Source organism: Thunnus albacares, chromosome 9 (assembly GCF_914725855.1).
Source record: "Thunnus albacares chromosome 9, fThuAlb1.1, whole genome shotgun sequence".
NCBI lineage: Eukaryota > Metazoa > Chordata > Actinopteri > Scombriformes > Scombridae > Thunnus > Thunnus albacares.
Window position 1 is genome coordinate 16,482,547 of NC_058114.1, and position 21,836 is coordinate 16,504,382.

The window sequence follows — 21,836 nt, forward strand, 5'->3', positions numbered from 1 at the left end:
GATGGCCCTCTGACCGAAACACTCACTTTTCTTCCACATTTATTCACACTTTGTCACATTCAGCTGTGTAATGAATTGTTCCTTTTATGCATTTGAAGAGCTTCTTAAAGTGTACTGTCAGTGTGTGGGCATTTTTTCCCTATGTTATGGGACTGTTTACCTTGGCTACGCCTGCCTAATACTACTTTTTGAGAGGCCTTGATTCAAGAGCACAAACCTTTTCACATTACTTATTTGAGTCAGCAACTAATGCCATCCCAGCAGTCATGTAAAAAAAACAATTCTCTGCAAGAAACATACAAGTTTATTTACATGTGATTGTGGCTTTAATATGTCTGTCCTATGACAACTCCAGTCAGTGATAGAAATGGAAAATGGAAATCAAAACTGAGTGAATAAGATTTATACTAATTGCATGTATAAATACTTTTTTCTCATGTTTATTTTTTGTGGAGATTAAAAATAATATCCATTAAGTACAAATATTAAGTATAAGTACCTTTACATTTTGTAATATGGCAGATGCTTTCATCCAAAGCAACAAGCTGGGCTAGACAATCAAGCATTAGAGGACTGTGACTCAAAAAGACATGTGGTACAAATTCTCAAGTAGCTGACCAGGTACAAGTGTAATGAGAAAGAGTATTGCAGTGTATTTTAAATGTATTTATTGTGTTTTATTGTGATTTGTTGACAAAAAACTAAATATAAAGTTTCAATCATGGGTCTGAACTAGCAGGTTTATTGTTTGTACGCATGTATACTGTGTAAACGTCCATATTCTATATGTACAATGCATGTACATATTGACAAAAAAATACAAAAAAGTATGTATAGGAACACAGTAGACTGTACTACAAAAAGTCTACAAGGCGGCCATACCAAACAGTCAGACAGATCATAACCTCTCTGCAGGATTCTTCATCTGTGGAGGAGTTTCTCCCTCCAGAGCACATTGATATCATTTCCCATGCAGGAGTGTGAGACATTAAACCAAAGAACACAAACACAAACTGTTTGCACAGCCAAGATTTAATCCATCAGTGTCTGTGCAGACATTTCCCTCAGTATCCCATGCTCCTGTGTGTGTGTGTGTGTGTGTGGCCTTGAAGTTAACATTACATCATTAACACCATCATCATGACTTTACAACAACAACAGGCAATGTGTTGATTTACTGACATCAAACTAGCTGACTCCATCCCAGCTCCATCAGAGTGAAAAAGAGCTGGACATCCGGACCCGTTTGATGTATTCAAGGGTCAAAAAATCTGGTTTCTCTTTCCCTTCATCTCAGAGGGGCCCAAGCCTCCGCGGAGGGGCCGTTAAAAGCAGGAAAATAAAACCAGCCACGCGAGGGCAGAGCTCGTAGATCATACAGCCAAACAGCGTGTAAGCTGAGTGTGTTAGGGGTGTGTTTCACTCTCCTGCTGCACTTCACAAGTCTCCCTGGGCCAAGTTAATTGATCTCAGCCTCATGTGCATGTGCAAAGAAACACAAAATACACTTAAAAACAATGATGTAGTTAAAAAGTAGTAGTTGGTAAGCTGCAAGTGAGCATGCTTACACGTACCTGTCGAAATACATATGTGAACTCAGACTCAATGTGAGCAGGCACCATGTCTCACACATTCATGCACGCTTGCACACACACAGCAGGAAATATAGTAGAAGTAAATCCTCTCAACATCCTGCCATATGAAAACACACATATCCGAACATAACCAGATTCAGAGCTCACAGTTTTATACATGCAGAAGAAAAGATCACCATGGCACAGAGTGACCCACTTGAATGCTTTTAAGGGATGATAAGATCAGACAAATAGCTGCAGAAGTTTTTAAATTGTTTGAAGTGCGTAATTGTAAAAACATGAAGTTGTAGCATTTTAAAAATCCTGTGTTTGAATTGTACCGTTTCAATCATGAAGCAGGGTGGTGTTTTGACAGGGGTGTAAGCTGCTGGTGCCCTTAAGCAAGACACAGAGTCCAGGGACACTGCACCTTGTTTCATTTATAAGTTGCTGTTTAAGTTGCTGAGAGACTTGTTCCTTGTGCCCGCTTTTAACTGATTTCCGGTGTTATACATCTTATGATTTTAAAGTTCTGATATTTGAATAATATTTGTGAATGTTTGTTTAGTGTCTCTGTGTGTGATGACTGCTTTGTGTGACTGAATTGTCTCGTTGTACATGTAATATGTTCTCAGGCCTCTCTTGCAAAAGAGATCTTCATGAATAAATAAAGCTTGAATAACTGGAAGACACATGCTGCAATACTTACAGTATGTATAAAAATACATGTGTAACACCCTCCAATTTTTAATGCATCATAAAGTACAGTACAGTAGGAACAAACACAACCTAATTATATCTCTAACCAACCACCAATCACAAAAAAATAGCATGTTGAAAGAATATGGTAGCATAGCAAAACATGCTCATTTGGCTGAACTAAACCATCTACACCAGTGTTAAACCTCTTTGAGCACACACTGAATAACTGCCAAGAAAACCATAATACCATGCTAGAAATGCAGTAATAATGTGATACGATTATATGTGCTTATATTTTGCATGTTTTGAATTATTGGTATTAATGTTCACTACAATCATTTCATTTTTATTAGGATTTCCTGTTTTTTGTTTTCTGGGGACAATTCTTGGGGGCCCTGACCCCGAGGTTGGGAAACTTGGCTTTGACGGATGAAAGCAAGAGGCTCAGAAGTGCTTCATGAACAACGTCTTTGTGTGATATCAAAACCAACCAAACTGTCACCGTTGGCAGTTGTTTGGACGCTGGTGTGGTGGGAACTTGTTTGCCTGGTCTATTTGTTTGTTGTGATGGTCTGTGAGGGGGGGAAACCCTCCCACTCAATTGGCCTTGGGTTCCAGAGTAGCTGGAGGACAGGTCATACAAAGGCGCTGTGTGATGGGGTCATCATTGTCACCACCCAGAGTTGGGGGATGTGCCAGCTTTGTAACTGATGGCTTCGTATGGTTGCCATGTCCTGCTCTCCTCAAGTCACCATGTCCTGAAACCATCCACCAAAAACCCCTCAACAACATGTTTACAAACCAAAACTGGGAGGATAGGCCATAGGAATGAAAAAGACTACTTCTAAAGGCTGGAGACTATAAAAGAAACAATCCTCCAGCATCACAGGACCACCTTTGCTTGAGTTCTTGTTTTTGAGTGTGTGTGAGAGGCTGGGCTGGTGAGAAACACCGTGGATTTACATAGCAGTCTGCGACTTCAAACGAGGTGGCTGACATTTGAATGGGCTGGTGGTGGGAGCCTCTGGTGGGGTTTTTGTTGCCATGCAGGGTGAGCCAAGGAAAGTGGGCACGCACACTGGGATTTGTGTGTAGACAGCTTGTCCTGTTTATTGGGCCTAAAGGTTACCATAGGAGCCTTGCACAAACTGTGTGTGTGTGTGTGTATGAGACAAAGAAAGAGTGTGAGAGAAAAAGATAGGGAGACTGGGAGATGGAAGCATAAAAGGGGGGTACGCTATGTAGAGTTAGATGGGTACTGAGTCACTGGGTGCGCTGCTAAGAGCTCAGAACAACTCTGATGAGTAACACACTAATAATAGAGGAGTGGAGATCAGGTCCATGAGATCTGGATGCCCTTTAGTGAGCAACTACACATCACTTCAAGCTCACTGACTGACAGTTTTTCTGAATAAATGACAACTATGAGCCAAGTAGTGTATCTCTTCTTTATTAACCTTATGTGACTGCACAAGTCTGCATTTAAGCATAAAGGACAACACTCATCCGCTACATGAAAGACAAATGAAACTATGAAATTCCCCTTTACTCATTTTAAATAGTTTGTCCTGTCTCACACCAGAGCTGGACTCTACAGCTGCAGCCTTATACATAAATGCACACAATGATCAAACACTATGTTTATATGTAGGGTGATGTGTGTAGTGAGCTTTATGTTGTACATTTTGCACCACACCCTCGACCTGAATCTCAGGTCAGGTTTCACTGTACCACCACAAGAAAACCTGAGGGATGAACAGAGGAAAGGAAATCACTTTAATCATGTATCTATCTGTCATTCTATATTTTATATATATATATCTACATTATCTCGCTCTCTCTCACACTTATATATAAATGTTCCAAAAAATATGACAACTCATCTCTGAACTAAGGCCATAACCAGTGATGAAGGGTCTTTTTATGGGGTCACAAGCCAAAAAGGTTGGGGACCACTGCTCTACATTAGCTGTTATGTCCCTGAGCCAATATCACTGAGACACAATCCTGTGCCTTTGTTACACTTGGCAAATAAAATGGCCGACCTTCATTCCGTAATTAGTTGATCTCAACATGTCATGTTGATGCAGAGCAATGATTAAAAAAGATCCTAAAATACGCCTGGACAGCTGTGGCTAAACTTCTGACCATGTCCAACCATAACATTGTCAACATCATGAGGAATAAATGTTAGTTCAGCACACAGGGAACCAAAGGGAAAAACCCTTTGCTTCTGACAAGGAACACCTGTCTGAGTGAGTGTATACTCTGGAATGAGTGTAAGCCTCTGGGAGAGAGAGGGAGGAGAGCATGTGAGTGAGCGTATGCATGTGTAGGTCTGCGTACAAAATCTGTGCAAATACCTACTCTGGGTCATATCTGAGTCTAAAGTAAACTAAAATTACAGATCTAACTTTCCATTGTATTGCACGCTTGGGTCAGGATTCAGACTATATACACACACTGATCCACTTCCGCCCACATGGATCCAACACTTCTCTCTCCCCTCCCACAGTTTTCCCTTTCCTTGCTTGGCTGCTCTGCTGGCTGGATGACGAGCCGTGCTGCCTGGCTTGGTGGCGGTTGCCCTGTCTATCAGTCTATTTCCAGGCTCAGGGCCCAGTGCAGGGGCAGGCAGTCAGTCAGTCAGGCAGTGTGGTGGAGGGCAGAGGGGTTGATGCGTGTGTCAGAGAGGCGCTCTCCCACATTCCCCCGGCGGCTGGCAGCAGGCCGGGCCTGCGGAGGGGGGTTCGCCTCTTTCTCACGACCTCTCAGGTTCCTGCGCTCATCTGGGAGCTATTCATTTCCTGCCAGAAAACAGCCTTCCCCTGCAACTGCAAGAGGAGGGGGGGAGGCGGTGTAAGGGGATGGGGGGAGAGGAGGGGAGGGAGAGGAGTTTGGCTTCAAAATGAGTCCAGGGCTTGGTACAGCAAGCCCTGGGCTTAAATCATAAAGCTCTCGCTTGTCTGGGCTGCAATCAAAGACAGCCCCAGTGACGGGCCGAGAGAGAGAGGGCGAGAGAGAGAGAAGAACCATAAGAGAGAGAGAGGGAGAGCGGACCATATGGTAGCACTTAGGGAGCCAAGGAGGAAGCAGAGGGGCTTTTTTTCCCTCCTTTCGCTCCCTGCATGCACGCGGAGTGTGGGAAAAGTTAATGGACACGCATGGCAGCTAACCCCCCGGTCGTGTTGTGACATGTGTGCGGTCACTCCGGCAGCTCGGCCACTGCACTGGGTAATTGGAGAGGCTCGTAAAGCTGTTCTCCAGAGGGGAAGAAACCACTGAAGATGTTGGTGAGGCGGGGTGGGAGGGCTCAGCAGCTGGGTGTTGTCCGGGTCACACCACGTGCCTCCCAGACGTCCTGTGTCCAGCTGTGGCCCCGGGGCTCAGGGCAGGAAGCTCGACACTGGTCCGAGCACAGCTGGAATGCTGTGGGAACGTTATGTGTGTGTATGTGTGTCTGTGAGTGTGTGTGTGTGTGTGTGTGTGTGTTTGTGTGGAGAAGCTCTGGCTCACAGGAGGCCGACTGTTATCCCGTGTGGTAGGCCTTCCCATGAACCCCCCCCACCACCCCCACCACCACCTCCCACTTAACTCCCCACTACCTCACCCACTGTGCCCTTTGGCCAGGCATGTCCTCACCCAGCACCCTCCACAAACACACACACAAGACACATGCACACACAGACACGAGCACACACATGGCTTCAATCAAACAGGGATGCATGGCCCCCCATAAAAAGGTGTGATGGAAATTCAAAATGATGGCACTTATCCACACTTTGTGCCTCTTAGCGCACTGATAATTGCAAACACCTGCACCCCTTCCCCACACACACCCCCTTCAAAGAAGGGCCACACTCGGATAGCTTGAGGGGGCACGCACACCTGGGCAGAGCAGAGCGCTACCACATGGCTCAGTGGCGAGGTGTTTAACGTGTCCTTCTGCTGTCAACCCCCTTGGCATCAAGGAACTCCCTCAGCTCTGATTAAAGACACAGCCCAAAGCTCCTCTTTGCACCACACTGCCAGGAGATTAATACTGCTGGCCAAGTGAAAACTGAATGAACAGCAGAAATCCTACTAATAATGTTTTTTTTACAGGCTTGATCACTTCAAGTTGTTTGTTGGCTGCTCATCTAATAAGTTATCTCATATGTATAGAAACTGCTGGTTCATTTGCACCGAGTGGCCATTCTGCTTTATAGAATACAAGCAAACTTAAGACCTATTTTAAATTAAGTGACCTGTGTCTTGATCACCAAGTCCTGCAAAGCAAAGCAAAGCAACCAACATGCTCATTGACTCACAGTAATGAAACATCAACCTTTCCCAAAAAATACTTCTGTGTCTTCACTTGACATATAAAACAATAATCAGGGCATAATAATCAGGCAACGTTACCTTAAGTAACTCCTAAATAAGAAAGAGACTGCACTCTTTTACATAAGAGCTAACCACACATGCATGCTCCACTCATTGATCTGCCAAATACCAATCAGATTGCAATGCGCCTCTGCGTTGCTAGATGGCGTAAGTGACCTCTGTAAGGCTCCAAAGCTTCCACCATGAAACCGCTGGGCCTGAGGAACACAACACCAGCAGATAGTCTAGCTCCTGTGCTGATTAATTACAGAGCCACTGTCTCCTGCCCGACTACTTATTTAGATAATTGAATTACAATTAGCCTACAATTTACTGGCAGTCTGGTCTAGTGTGACTTACAGTGAGTGAGCATGTACAAGGTTTTCTTAAAGAAACTTAAGTAGGATGCATGCCTCTTATTTAACACCACACTGTTTTTTTGCACGGTTGAAACATAAACCTTACTGGATAGGATGGAGCAACCCTTCCTTTTTATGTTTACAACAAAGTCTGATAACTGATGCTGTTGGTGTGAGTTTTTATATCAATTTTGTTCCTCATTGCGCGCAAAAGGTAGTTTTAAATACTTGTTGATTTAATGTGTAGATGACCTCAATAGAAAGTAATTTTCACTTAACACATAGGATGACTGAATTGAAAAAGTTTCTGGTAGCTCATTAAATATGTGCCACCACTCTCAATTTTGCTTTTAAGCACATTCTACAAAAGTAGGCTACTAAATAAACCACATTAGCAGGCTGAAATTCGTAACATCTTACGCACCAATAAGGATATCAGGTTTACTTTTTCCAAATAAATAGGCAAAAACAAGCGCACATTTGTTCATATCTTTACAAATTTATTTGTCTTCCAAAACGAAGAATAGCATAAGCGCATTGAACATATCTTTGGCATCACACAGTAAAAAAAGACAAATATATAAAAAAAAATGCAGTGAACGGACTTCCACAATACAAATCTCATTTCAATATGAACTTTACTCCCTTGTTAGCTGTACAAATATAGTGCATACTCTTTCCATTTTACAAGAAAAACAGATTCAAAACAACTTTTCTAACATTGAACAAAAACAGAACTATTAAGTGTCACTTTCAGAGTCTTTACGGTCCTTTCCACATTTCACCAGGGTCGCCACACTGAGTCCGTGTTGCCTGAAGGGGCTCCGGGAGAAACCGCAGCCGGCACAGGGACCGGCGTGCTGACGCTGTTGGCATACACAGGAATAACGGGGCCGTTAGGCGCAAATGCCGCATTGGGTATGAGGAAAGCAAACTGTCCGTCTGTGGCAGGCACAATCTGGAAACCGCCGTACACTTTGGTGGCGTCTGAAGGTAAATTGGCCGGCGAGGATCCCCCTTTACAGGGCACCGCGTTCATGGGCAGGACCTGCGGAGGTGAGCTGGGGATCTGCACCATGGACTGGCCGAAAGAGGGGTGGGTTGGCCCGGCGGTGGAGGGGAGCTGGTGTTGGTGCTGATGCTGGCTGGGGTAGTTCATGGCGTTGATCTGGGTCATGCAGTTGGCCAGGTGGCCGAGCAGCCGCGTCCTGACCTCGGTGTTAACACCTTCGCAGGTGGAGAGGAACCGGGTGACTTCATTCATGCACTCGCTGAAACCGGCACGGTATTTTCCCAAGACGGTGGGGTCGGTATTTAGCGCAGCTGTGGAAAAAACAGACAGGAAGAATAAGTCAGGATATCCAAATATCCACCGACTTTTGTATCTGAAAAATTATCAACGATCGCACTGGACAGGATTGTTGAGAGTAGCCCAGATATGAACAAAAACGCACAGTCATGCGACAGATTAGTCCGGAAAATGCGACTTACCGGTCATCTGAGCCCTCTGGAGGTTCCGGAGATGCTTCACCGTCATCTCCAGGATGTCCGCCTTCTCCAGTTTGGAGTGTCTGGAGCTCTGAAGAGACGGAAAACACACATGGTTAGGATTACGCGCTCTCTTGTTCACTGTTTGACAGTGGCAGTTTTGATTTGCAGGTAAAAAATCTTTTAATAACCAGGATGCCAAGTGAGTACTTACATCTTTTTTGAGCGCATCCAGGATGAGGGTTTTCAGCTGCCCCAAGCTCTCGTTGATTCTGGCTCTTCTCCTCTTTTCCATAATTGGCTTGGATGACTAAAGACACAAACAAAACGAGACAAATTGTTAAGTATCCGCTCTTGTTTCGTGCGTAAAAGTGAAAATCCTCGCTTTGGACGAGGAGCTTGTGCACAACTGCGGTCAACATGAATTGTTTGAGGATGTTTGCTTTTAGATGCCGGTGAATGTGAAACGCTTATAAATAAAAATACTAACCTTTCTGTGCTCAGAGGCTGTCTTGGGTTTATCGGGAGTTGTGTTCATGCTTGCCGGGGTTGCAGCAACCGGAGAGGAGGAGGTTTTTTCCATCATATCGGCAGGCATCTTTTTATCGGAATTATCCCACAATACCACAGCAAATTACGGTCCACTGGTGCAGGTAAAGGGATGATGAATATTTTCAGGTTGTGATATTCAAAAGTTCCCTCTCCCACAAAAAAAAAATCCTGAGATATGTATCAAGTTAAAATCCGTTAGAGCGGTGCGCAAAAGCAGCAGCAGCGGTTATCAGGAGCGGATGCAGAGTCTCTCTGTTGGGTTCTCTGCGTGTGGCTTGTATTTATATCTTGCACTGCACGCGAACGGCTCGTGTGAAACTTCCCAAACTTTCTTTCCCACAGTAACTTTCCACCAATCAGGGCGAGGGACACGCGGCCCGAGGGAGGACGGCTCGTGGTCGGCGCCCTCCCATTGGTTGTTTGGCCGCTGGAGCTGGCGGCCAATGGCGCGCGGCCCGGGTTCAGGGCACAGCCGGGGAAACTGCCTTCAGTCTTCAATCATCGCACCGTTTACATATTAACAGTGGAGCCGCTGACTGGGCACCGCCACCAGGAGCGGGCTGAGGGACTTTTTTTTAATCTACCAGACAACATAACATAACAGATAACAGCAAAAATATTACACAATAATACGAAAGTATATATAAATTAATTGTTAAAAATACTACAAATCCAAATACAAACAGCAATACAACATCTTTACTAATAATAGGCTAAACATAATATGCATGTTATTATTATTCTCTTGCCAGACATCAGCAACACTACACAATCAAATCAACTTTTCTTCAGCCTTGAGCAGATTACAGTTCGGTTTGTCTCCACAAAGTTACCTTCTAAGTCTTGTAGGCTGTAGGCTGTGCAAAAAAGCTTTCCGAAATTAATTGAAAACTGCTTACAGTGAAACAAAAAAATTAGTAAAACTCTGAAGCACTTTTCTAGTGTAAAAACCACCACTACTGGGAAGTGGTAGGCTATCTGACAGCCGGGGTTTCAGTCATGTGGGGGCACAGGAGGCACACTTTTCATTTCAACAAAAACTTCCCAGCAGATAGTTATAGTAAAATTAAATTGGCGAAATAAACAACTTTGGATGACAACTAAAAACCAAAGGAGGAGACAGACACCAATCTTCAGACACATGCAGGAAGACAACAATTATATTCCTAAAGTAACGTTAATTTAGCCTGCGCTCAGAGGAGGAAATAAAATTAAATACGCACATTACATTTCCATGTTATTTACCACTGTAGTTCCTAACTCTGTGGTACAAATTTTGGCATTTAATCATCTGTCGGTGTTGTGAATGTGGAGCACGTGCCAGGATGTTTTATGAGCGCGGTGGTTGGAGGTTTGGCCGCCGGGCCAGGGAGGAGGGTGGAGGGGTGAGGGGAGGGTATGTGGCGGCGGCGGCGGTGGTTTACATTAGAGGGGAAGGTAAATAGCAGCTGCTGTTTTAAAAGCCTGGGAAAACCACGCCTACAGAGAGAGCTGGATCGGGCTCCCTTATCGGAATGTGAGCCAGAGCAGAGATATTTCTGAGCCCGGAGAGCTCACACGATCAGACCGATGCCTCCTCCTCTTTCTCCTCCTCCTCCCCGCTTATGGTCGCCCCACCGCGTTCAAGGCTTTTTTAGATTTCAGGTCATAATTTCATTTCCTTATCTTTATTGCAGCTGGAGAGACGTAAGAGCAGACACGCAGTAAAGAGAGAAAGATATAGGGCCCATTATTGCGTCTTATAAGTTTATTGACGGACAGCAGCTCCAACATTTTTTTTTAGATTGTGCGCCTGTGGTTACAAACAGGGAAGTTCATTTGAACCTGCGTTCTTGGTAATGCATTTCACCGAGTGCAGGACTCTTGTGGGTGTTTTAAGTTTGAAGAGTCCGTGAGGTGATCAACATATTGGTTCCTCGACCCCTGCGTATATATATAGCTTAAATATTAATTTCAGAAAAACCGAACACTAAATTCAGCAGAAGACTGATGAGTTTACTGATTTTATCATTAATTATTTATGTTTGATCATATTGTTGTCTTTTTTATAAGAGAAACAGTATAAAAGTTGCTTATACCCGCTATTATAATGAAGAAGACAAGAACATGGGTCATGCGTAATTCCGCAGGCTTTAATTGAAAAGTGAGCCAACGTAAGGAGAAGTATAACCAGGAAAAGTAATGTCATTCTCTCATATTAAAAGCAACTAACCCTTTATTTTTTTTTGAATATACGGAGCTCAACGGATGTCTCTCTGCTGAGCTCACACACCTCCAGCTGCTGCAGAGACCGCGACACGTGGCGCGCAGGCGACCAGGGGAAGGCGCTCCTCTCGCCGGCTTGCCGCCTGGATCTGCGGGGCGTCGCCGGCGGCTGGCCGCAAGATCGTGAATTTGATAGGCAACACGGAGCTCCGGTTCCCCGACTGAACACGAGAGAGGCGCAGAGATGATTTTAGGTTTTCTCCAAGCCTGCATTTGAGCACGCAGCGGTAAATTACAATGTCTGCAAACTATAGGCTATGACATCACCACCAGCAACTTAAGGATGAATTTTGTCATCAGCAGGCTAAAACATTCACCTGTGCTTTTTCTGACATTCAAATCATTTTATTCTCACAAGACTTTGAAACTATTATTGACTTAATGCCACCCAGATATCTGTCTAAAAAGTCACGTGAATTCTTGTTATGTGGTGGATTACAATAAGATTTACACTCTATAAGCTATAATGTCAGAATGAGTAACTGGCATGTGGAGACATCAGTGAAACCACACACGTGTCTTGTGTGTAATTGCAAACTTAGCTTTTGGCAAGAGGGAGGCTGGTCTGTACATGCACCTAAACCATATAATCCTAAATATCATGCACAACAATACTGCCTCTGTCAAACACATCACTGACATGTCTCATTGTTGTGAACTGCACACCTGAGTCATTTTTCCCTGCACAATGACACTGACAGAGTCCCAAAACAAATGTATTGATGTGAAGCAGACAGAGTGTAACACTCTCCGCCCGAATGACTTTCTCACGCTCATGTTGCAAGAGGTCTCCGGTGGTGAACTGAGTCATGGAGCCTTGGGTTTGTCGGTCCCTCCCTTTCCCTGAGTTTAACATCTTATCGGGCGCACCTGGCTGCCGTCAGTCCCCCGAGTGTTACCTGTTGCTATGTGTCAACTCCTCTATCACAAGAAATCTGTGGGAAACAGGCCGACTCAGGGAGCATGGCTCTCTGTTGTGAAAGCTTTTGATCACATGATGTTCAGAGATACTTTACTGATGAAAAGCAAAAGATGACAATTGTCTGGCCAGTAGACAGGAAAACAAACAACTGTTATTATTTTACATTTTATATTTGGGACACCCAGCCCTCACTCTCCAAATTCTCACATTCCTTTACCTATGATCCCTTCCCCTGTCCCATGCACCAACCCTTATCCCTCTTGATCTTATCCTCTCTCCCCTTTTTATCTCTTTATTTATATCATCCCTCCCCACCTCCCTCCCCCATTTATCTCCCTCTTCCTCTTTTCTCATTCCACCGCTCCCAGTCTTTCCCAGGGCTCATATCTTTATTGAGCCCTATCGACCATGGACCTCCACACACTGCAATAATGCAATTAGGCAGAGAGATTGTGGGGCTAAAGTGTGTGTGAAAGTGTGAGATATTGCGCTTACAAAACAATCTGGCCTGCTGTCACCCACTGCTCATGCATTAATGTGTAAGCCATTGGCGAACAGTACTGCTGCCAACGGGCACTCCTAGTGCCACAAGGGTGACAAGGTTGTGTGTGTATGTGTGTGTGTGTTCAGTGGGGTGAGGAGTTGGGGGTGAAGCTTAAATGCCTATGCTGACATTTAAGCTTCGTTAATGGCTGGCAAGAAGAGTGGGAAGTAAGCGGGCAGACAGGCAGGCTGTATCAAGGCCAGCCTTGAGGTGTCATGTGGCTGCCACTGCCAAACTGAGGGTGGCACTGTGTTGACGCAGCCTGCTTTCCCAAGAGGCTGCCACACAGTGGCTGACTATCTGACTGACTTATCCAGCAGTTCACAGTGTGATAAGCATGTTCAACAAGTCACCAGAAGTTCATCTCTATCAGAGATGAGTGGCCAGTGTGTGCACTGTCACTGCTTGTCAACAGCCAATGAACTTTGCAGTTCTGCTTGGAAACTGCAAAATAGATAAGTGGCTCATAATAAACATTCAGAGATTTCCATTTATCTTGAACTTTACTTGAATTACTACAGGAACAAAGATGCTTGGCAAAGGGTTGCTTCTGTACTTTTATAATTTTTATTTAATTGGTACAGCTCAAAGGTACCCAGTACAAAGGAGGATTGAGTGTATTGTGTGTGAATTGTGTTCTACCAGCATGCACACGAAGATGCACAGAGACAAAACCAGCAGATGTGTGACATGATTCACATTTCTGCTGACTGCAGAGGGCAGTAACAGATGTTAGTGGTAATGTACTCCAAAAAAGAAGCAATGTGCCAGTAAAAAAAGATGATGAAAAACCACAAGCTGATAAGAAAAACAGTGTAGATGTCAAAACAATAACTGTATATAAATCTTTTATAAGGTAAGAAATGCAGCAAAGTTAGGCCTCGATGTTCACAAAATGTGTCTTGGTGAGAAACGCTGAACATAGTATGTGCGATAAAGATGCTACATGGTAGCATGCAATAAATCTTTCAATCGTAAATCTTTGCTGTACATCATAAATCCTTTAATTCTTCAAAACAAAGCGACACTGTGATAAGAAATTTCAAATAAGCAAAATGATCTGATTCTCCTATTAAAAACATAAAACATAAAAACATACTGCATCTACAAGAAACCATTATATGATTGTATTTAGAGGTTCCAGCACCACCCACAATCAGCTGGAATAGAGTGACCCGTCAACCGAGTTGCTCACAGTGTGAGCACAGGGTTACAGCAAACAAAGGGCTGTGAGAAAGCGATAAGGTCTGACAACTTACAGAAAGCGCTAAATGATAGCAGAGCCAATCGTTACCGATTTTGGAGTGTGTGAGAGAGGGAGTAAGTGGAGCAGCGAGTGAGAGAGTGTGTGTGTGTGTGCGCGAGTGTGTCATAAATGTGTGTTATTAGTGGGAGTGGAGTAGGACCTGTGCTCAGCTGCTGTTAGCGAGGCCAGCCAAGGCTTGGAGAGCAGGATCAAAGCAGGCACAAAGAGAGAGAAGGAGAACTGACAGATCCTCCAAGCAGAGAGAACAGAAGGAGGAGAGAAGAGAGGAGATGAGGGAGTTTGGAAGCTCTCCAGATACAGCCGCACACATCGCTTACCTCCCCTTGCACACACACTTACACACACACACAAACCGAGGTGCCTGGAGCAGCCTGGGAGCAAAGAAAACAATAAGTACAGTGAATGTACTCACGCTTGTTTTTTCTCGCACACACACACACACATACAGAAAAGATCAGCGTGGGTCACTGTAAGCCTCGCAGACACAGGCGCTGGGGTCCGTTTTGGCTGGCTAAAACAGAGAGAGAAATGTTTTAAGGCCTCAGTGCTGGGCTGTAGACTGGAGCCTCCCTAGGCGGCTGCCACCGCCTCCCTCCACTTCTCTCCACTTCAGAGACCAAGATGCTCGCACTTCCTTTAGGGGTCTCTCTCTCCCCTTCGCTCACCGACACCTCCCTCAGCTTCCATCCATCCACGTCACTTCTCTTTCTCTTTTCTTTCCCTCCGTCCGACCCTCTCCTTTTCTCTGATGCCTCCTGGAGCAGACCAGCTCTATTTGCATGTGTGGGGGAGGCGGTGTAGCATCGAAGGTCAGAGGTCATGGTGAGTCAAACCCAGCAGCAGTGGAGAGGAAGTGGTTGGGGAGAGGACCAGTGAGTTGGCCTGGGTCTCTGGTTAGCATGCCTGAGGCTGGAGCAAACTGGGAATACGGCTGCTGCTGCTGCTGCTGCTGCTGGTAGTGGTGCGGGTGGGGGTGAGGGCCACTCATGCAAATGCAGCGTAACCACCATTTACTGGATGTTCTGGCTGTAGACATATTTATATACAGAGTTTAAACTGTCGAACTACAGGAGAGATAAAAGATAACATAGCATCAGATTTGGGTCAGATGTTCGGGATCCACACTGGCATATATTTACATTTTGTTGAGGTTGATAATGTATTGATGGGCTCTGCTCCTATGGCTAAATATGTATGGATGTACAGTATGTGTTTTCCATTAGTTGCTCAGAGCAGAATCACTGGCTAAACAAGACCGGGCTCGGAACAAAGATCAGTCTTTAGAACAAGACATTTTCGATTTGTCTCAAAGACACTTTTACACAAGCAGAAAACACTGAAGCTGAAACATTAAGTTTCTCGTCGAGCCCTTGAACAGATCTGCCCCTTTCTTTTTCGATCCATTAATCATCAAGTCCACATAAAATTGAGTGGGGGAGAATCTCACTTGTTTACTCTCAGCGAGCACTGGGACATTTGAATTACAGGTGCATGAAGCCTCCCTATTTCCTCCTGAGGAAGCCGTTTGTTGACTGTAGATAAGAAGGCCAGCCTTTGAAGAGGCAGGCACACATGCACACACACATAGACACACTCAGCTCCCTAAACTGACAGCTTGATGCTGTGAATCATTATCTCTAATAGGCCTAGTTTAGTGTAAACAAACACATGCAGAGTAAGAGAGTAAGAGATAAAACGTGTCAAAATCAGGGTTTACTCATATTTGCATAAAGGTGATGAGTTTGAATTCTTTGTCCGGGAATGGAGAGGTGAAGGGTTATAGAAAGAGAGATGAAACCGTTTCATCTTTTCCATCGCTTGTTTCAAGACTGGATGGTCTTGTCACAATGGCTGCTGCATCAACTGTATCTCTGGACAATGATCTCGCTGTAGACATTGAGTAGTTGAAGGAGGACTTTAATGTGCACTGGCAAGATGTATTTGTGAATGGAAAATGAAATAAAGAGCAAGAGGAAAAGCCTGATCTTACAACAAATACATATTCATAAATAAATCAACACTGCAGTATAAAATGATGGTAAGGTTCATGCCCTGTGTCAGACAGCCAAGTGTTCTTAAGCAAGATGTTAAACTTAACCAGATCAAGAGCAGCTGTTCTGTACAGCAGCTGACCTTTGACCTCCCTGGAGGGAAAAATGCTAAAAGAAAGTTTCGCCATGGGAACCAATATGGTATTACATTGTTATCAATCAAATGTAATTATAACTTAATGTCTTGAGTAATAATTCATGAAATTTCCAAGATTTCCTTATGTGCTAACCTGGCAGAGGGCGGAGCTGTCTGCGAGGATGCCCTGGGAGGCCTCGGAGCCCTTTTTGTCCTCCTACCTGGGCCAAGGCCAACCTTATCAGACATGAGGGCCTGAGGATTACCCTCCCCCAGAGCATTAGCCTCCCTCCTGGAGAAAAAGGGCAGCCATCTCTCCCTCCTCTCTTCCACCTCAAGCCCCCATATCCCCCCCTTCGGCCCTCAGCACTCCACCTTTCCCGTGGGAGTTTGCAAAGCCAGGATAACCTTGAGACCTCAGCTGGTCTGCTGCCAGAAACATTAAAGAAATTCCCTCCTTCCCTCCTTTTCTCTTTCTATCCTCACCTCTCCTGTACACCCCCACCCCACCACCCCTCAAGCCCTCCTCCTGATCACCGGGACATTACTCTATTTTTTTCCTCAGCGTACCCCCCCTTTTTTTTCCTCTCCTTCCCTTCATTTTTGGGCCCTTTTTTGCCTTCTCAGCCTCCTCTGATTGTGACTAAGATTAGCCCTTTTTCTCTCTCTCTCCCTCCCTCATTTCCTCCTTTCTCGTCTTCGACAGGAGAGAGAGGGTGGGGGCTCAAGTAAAGTGAAAGAAAGGGCTGTTCACATGATCTCCTGCGTAGTTGACTATTATCTGTAGATTGTCGAGCTGCCAATTTCAATTTAGCGAGCCCTGTTATCAGGCCAAAAATAAACGCCTCATTTGAAAAGTGGAAATCAAACTGTCCCGACAGGAGGGATGACTGACGTTGATTGCAAACTAACTGTTTTGGTGGCAGCCTGCACTTTGTGTGGCTTTTGTCTCTTGCCTCTCGCACCCCCTCTTTGCCTCTCTCCCTATTCTCTCTGTCGGCTTCACGGCTGTCATATTCCTTTAGTGCTGGAAAGGTCAAGTGCTGCTTGCTGCCTGTGAGATCTGAGGGAGCTCAGGGATATTCAGCTGCCCCCCTCCACCTCGCTTTGTGGCAACAATGCTTCTTGCTGCGAGCTCCCCTGCACTGCCACCAGCCAGCAGCAGCAGCAGCAGTAGCAGGCCGGGTTGCAGAGGAATGCGTTTATCCCCTGTAGTTAGCTCCCTCCTTTCATGTTCCCAGCTCCTCCAAGTTGATCTGTTTTCAACGCGCCGCAGAGAGGGGCCCCATGCTCCTGCAGGATAGCAGCGGGGATCAGTTCACAATGTTTACGGTCAAGAGAAATGATAAGTAATGAAGACGAGAGGGAGACAGAGACCGAGGGGAAGAGATCGGAAGAACATCAAAGAAAAAGTAATGATTTACATCTTGTCCAAGTTGGAGTACATTTTCACTCAGTACTTTTTACTCCGGTCTGGTAATGTTACAGTAGATTGCCCTCAGACATGCTGAGTTTTTATTCTGCAGTTCAAAACGGAGGCTTTCATGTGGCCCTCAGATTTCGACGAGGAAATGGAGAGAGTTTACAAACAGCCGGGATGGGCTTTGTAATAGTTTCCCATGACATCACTACTGATGGGGCCTCAAGGGGCTTTGAACCGAATCCTCTCTGAGACTTCTCTCTCTCTCTCAGACACACACACACACACACATATGCACAGGTATGAGATCATCACTGCCACATTCTAGGTTTCACCTTGCTGCCCCCATCCCCTCCACAGTCTCTCGCTCTGTCATTTTAACACCCTATCTGCTCCCTCACCTCTCCTTAGGCCATATTCTATCCTTAGACTAAATCAGGCGTTGCGGCGCACCTCAGCAGGGTTGTGCAGAAGTGTGCGGGGATGTGGGTGTGTTTATTTGCAACTGCCGTGAAACAATCAGAAAATAACGTTATATATCTCTCATTCACCTGCTTTCTCGCTCTCTTCATTCACTCTCTAGCTCGCTCGACCTCTGCTGCCCTCTCTCTCTCGCCGGTGCTCTCAGCTCGCTTGTGCTCCCTCTCTCTCTCTTTTCTCTCTTTTTCCATCAGCAAAGCCTAACATTACTTTTAACATTATCCGACAAAGAGAAATGGCCTCCCTTCATTCTAGTAACGTCTTTGTCCTTCATCATGGCAGGGTTGTATGACTCTGATCAATCTGATCGCCAGCTGTGATTGGCCACTGCAGCGTGGCCTCGGGTTGCGTTTCTCCAAAAGTTTATTCTGGTTCAACTTTCTCACCGCAGGCCGCTGTGGCGCCCATGCAGCCCCCACGCCCACAACCTAAAAGCATTACCCCCATTCAAATGAATTGGAGGACTGGCGTTTTTGCTGCAATACCTGATTTGGTGTAAATTCAGCCTTACTGCCACACCCATGTCAGGCTCCATTCTTTCCCATCAGAAAGTATCAGCTTTCAACGAGGAGATGAACTAACTAATGCTGCTGTAAGATTGCAGTCCTGCTGGCTACAACCCTCAGCATCACACTGGTTTCAGCAATCAGTTTGTTTCCTCCACCCCACCGATGTATTAAGAAAACTGGATACAGCGTTGGGGGCATGTCCCAATTTTGCCACATTGTTGTTGTCCTGAGACCAATTTAGTATGATAGCCCTGGGACAACAGCTGCATCAGCCAATCAGTGATTGTGATGTCATCAGAGAGAGCCCTGCTGCCGATGCCTGCATTCTTTTTTTCTTTTTAATTAAATGGCTGTGCAAAAAGGTACAAATTACACATTAAAAAGTGCTACATCCAACATGGAAAGTTTTAAAGTTTACTTAGTTTTCACTAGTCTGCTACTACAGCTTTATTATTATGATGATATTAAAATGTATATTTGCTTTTTAGAGTAGCATTTTTCCACCATGGAAGTAAGGTAACATTAGCTTGCATAGGTGAGCTAACAGTTAGCCAGGTTGCTACCAGCCAAAACTGATGAGCATTACTATCTTTCTGGTTCAAATTGAAACAATCTGAAAGTAATATTTAGATGTTGATATTTTTATATCCTGCCTTCCAACCGCATGTGCATCAGAGACTTCTGCCAGCTGAACCAACTAACTTCCAGTTTAGCCCTCCGCTAACTTGAATGGGGATAAAATCATTCAAGCGTGCGGCTTTTCTAGACTTTTAAGATGTTATCAGACCAAATGGATCAAATTCTGATTCTGAAATAAGTCATTTCGTGAGGGTTGTGATGCTCAAAAAAATGTATCCCCCATTTTACAGCTACTCATTTTCCCACGATTGTTTGCAGGAAAAGTGCTTTTTGGGCCCGTCGGATCCGCAAGTTGTAATCACTGGGTTTGGCCACTATGTCAAATTGGCTTCAAAGCCTTCCTGGTGCACTTCTTGGGGGCTTGCTCCACCCACTCAAGCCTGCACGCAGTCATCACTGGGCAAAGGATTATGGGAAAGGCCATTGACATGTAAGTGGTTGGGCTGGAGTCAAGTGTTGCTGCTGCAGCATTGATTTCAGTGATTTAAAAGGGCTGGTTTGCTCACCACAGTTCCTCAAGGGCCATTAGAGGTGCTACTTGCTTCACAGCATGGTCTAACAATGAAGAGAATGATATCTACTGTACATAATCTTTATTCAGTCAACACAGAGCTGCACCGTGCTGACTACTTCTATTAACCTCATACACCTTTCCACTCAACTTAATCCATATTGGATAAGAAATTCCTTTAAGCCACCTTAAATGCACCACCTACAGGGGTAAAGTAAACTGGCTGCATCAACATGTCTAAGTTCTTGAGAGGCTGATAGTATTATGTGGGGGACCCTCTTAAAGGCATAGTTCACCCTGAAATAATATTCTGACATTATTTACTCTGTTGAAATTCTGAAACACAATTAAACATTGCAAGACAACACAGCAGGTTATAGATTGAAGTGGCTTAACTCACTGTGTGTTTGGTGTCCCTTCCAAGTTCAGTTGCATATAGGGTGAGAGGGGGTGAACTTGCATTTTCATTTTGGGGAAGACTATTCCTTTAACTATTATCCTATGTAGAACAACACTTCTTATTACGCTACTGAAGTGATGCACTGCTTAACTCCAAAAGGGTCAAAAGATAAAGAAAAAAAACTTTAAGAACAACAATGACCACCGGCATTTTCTTTAAATGTAAAGAGGACAAACACAAAAAGCTGTACTCTCCCTCTTGTAAACAAAAGCAACTAAGAAAGCGGTAATATTATTCCAAGGCCTTGTTTACAGTTCTAAAATATTTCTGTGGACAGAGGCATTACCTGTCCTTGCTCTCTTTAGCCAAGTAAGAAGATATTCTCAATTGTTTTTATGCTGCTATCCTGCCTGTGGCACTCTTAGCGTGGATTGCAGGGTGTGTGTGTTCTTCCGCTCTCTCTGTATCCTGCTGCATTGTCTCTGACTTCATTCTTCAGTCCTTCATTTTCTCTTTCCAGTTCATAATTTGTTTATCCATATGGACAACATGTGAGCGGATAAATTATTGATTTTTCAAAACAGTGAAAACTCCTTGATAGACACTTGTTGGCTGCTGTACTGAATGTGTAATCTTAATGTTCTGGGGCAGATCTTTCCAACTACTCAAACATTGTTTATGGTTTCATGAAACCACATTTAGCTTGCATGGCAACTACAGTAAGGTTAAGCTATGGTTTAGGTTAGACCATTTAAAACACTTGATTAAGGTTAGAACAGAGACACAATGCAAACAAGCAGCCGCCATCTCCACCCTCTCATCCTTGCTTTCTGCTGCCCTATATGACAGTCACAGTCCTTTTCAGCATTGGTACTGAATGTTGCTATTGAATGTGAATTATTAACGCATATTTATTGCATATATACATGTGATTTGTTGGAGACAGTGGTGAGGCCATTCCTCATCATACATAATTCACCTCGCTAGCCACAGTGAGGGGTCAAGGGTTCAGAGAAAGGGCGTCACTGAGGAAGCTGGGCTCATGTCCTGGAGCAAGGTGACTTAACAGGATTAAACAGCAGCCTATCAGATCCATTTGGGATAACAACATCTGTCAAATGAACCACTTCACTGGCTAGCCTGATAACTGTCCTGCCTCTACTTATCTAGAAATCAACCCTCTTGTTGCAAACACATCAGGAGCAACTTGAAAGGGTTTGCCTTTGGCTCAGTGAGCCATTGCAGTGGAGTCTTCTCGGGGCTATGAGGAAGGCAAAGGGCAGGGCAGGGCAGGGACACAGCCTCATTCTGAAATGGGATTTTTCTCCATTCGGGAGCATATTTTACGCTTTTTTTCCCACCTGTTGTAGGCACAGCGCAACGCAGGTGCCCTCAGCAGAGGGAGTCATGCTTGGCAGGAAGTAAAAAGCCAGTCAAACAGGATTTAGTGATTCGGTGGCCTGTTAAAGGTCAGTGACCAGTAGGAGAGATATTCAGGCAATTATTGCCAGCCCCCAGGGATAGTGCTGTACTGTGCAATGATTTTAGTGTGGTAGCCAGAGACGCAACTGCAGGTCACAGGGCCTCTCTTGGGCCAAAAAAGACATTTTGCCACAGCAAAAAATGACTATTCAATTTATGACACTTTGAACTATTTCTTTTAAAAAGCCTTAAAGAGCTGCATCAAGAGGTTTTTTTTTTCATACGATTCA

The 21,836-nt window shown here is 44.7% G+C and overlaps 1 protein-coding gene across 2 annotated transcripts in view; it reads right to left on the reverse strand.

The window, feature by feature from the left end:
- Positions 1-7,483: 7,483 nt before the first annotated feature.
- her6 (hairy-related 6) overlaps positions 7,484-21,836 on the reverse strand; it is a 58,717-nt gene continuing 44,364 nt past the window's right edge. For both annotated transcript variants that reach the window (XM_044361666.1, XM_044361667.1), the window contains exons 3-6: positions 8,979-9,620; positions 8,703-8,798; positions 8,492-8,579; positions 7,484-8,323 (exon numbers count right to left, since the gene is read on the reverse strand). In XM_044361666.1, the coding sequence (XP_044217601.1) occupies positions 7,782-8,323; positions 8,492-8,579; positions 8,703-8,798; positions 8,979-9,086 (834 nt within the window). In that variant the 5' untranslated portion in view covers positions 9,087-9,620 and the 3' untranslated portion in view covers positions 7,484-7,781. The remainder of the gene's footprint in view (positions 8,324-8,491; positions 8,580-8,702; positions 8,799-8,978; positions 9,621-21,836) is intronic.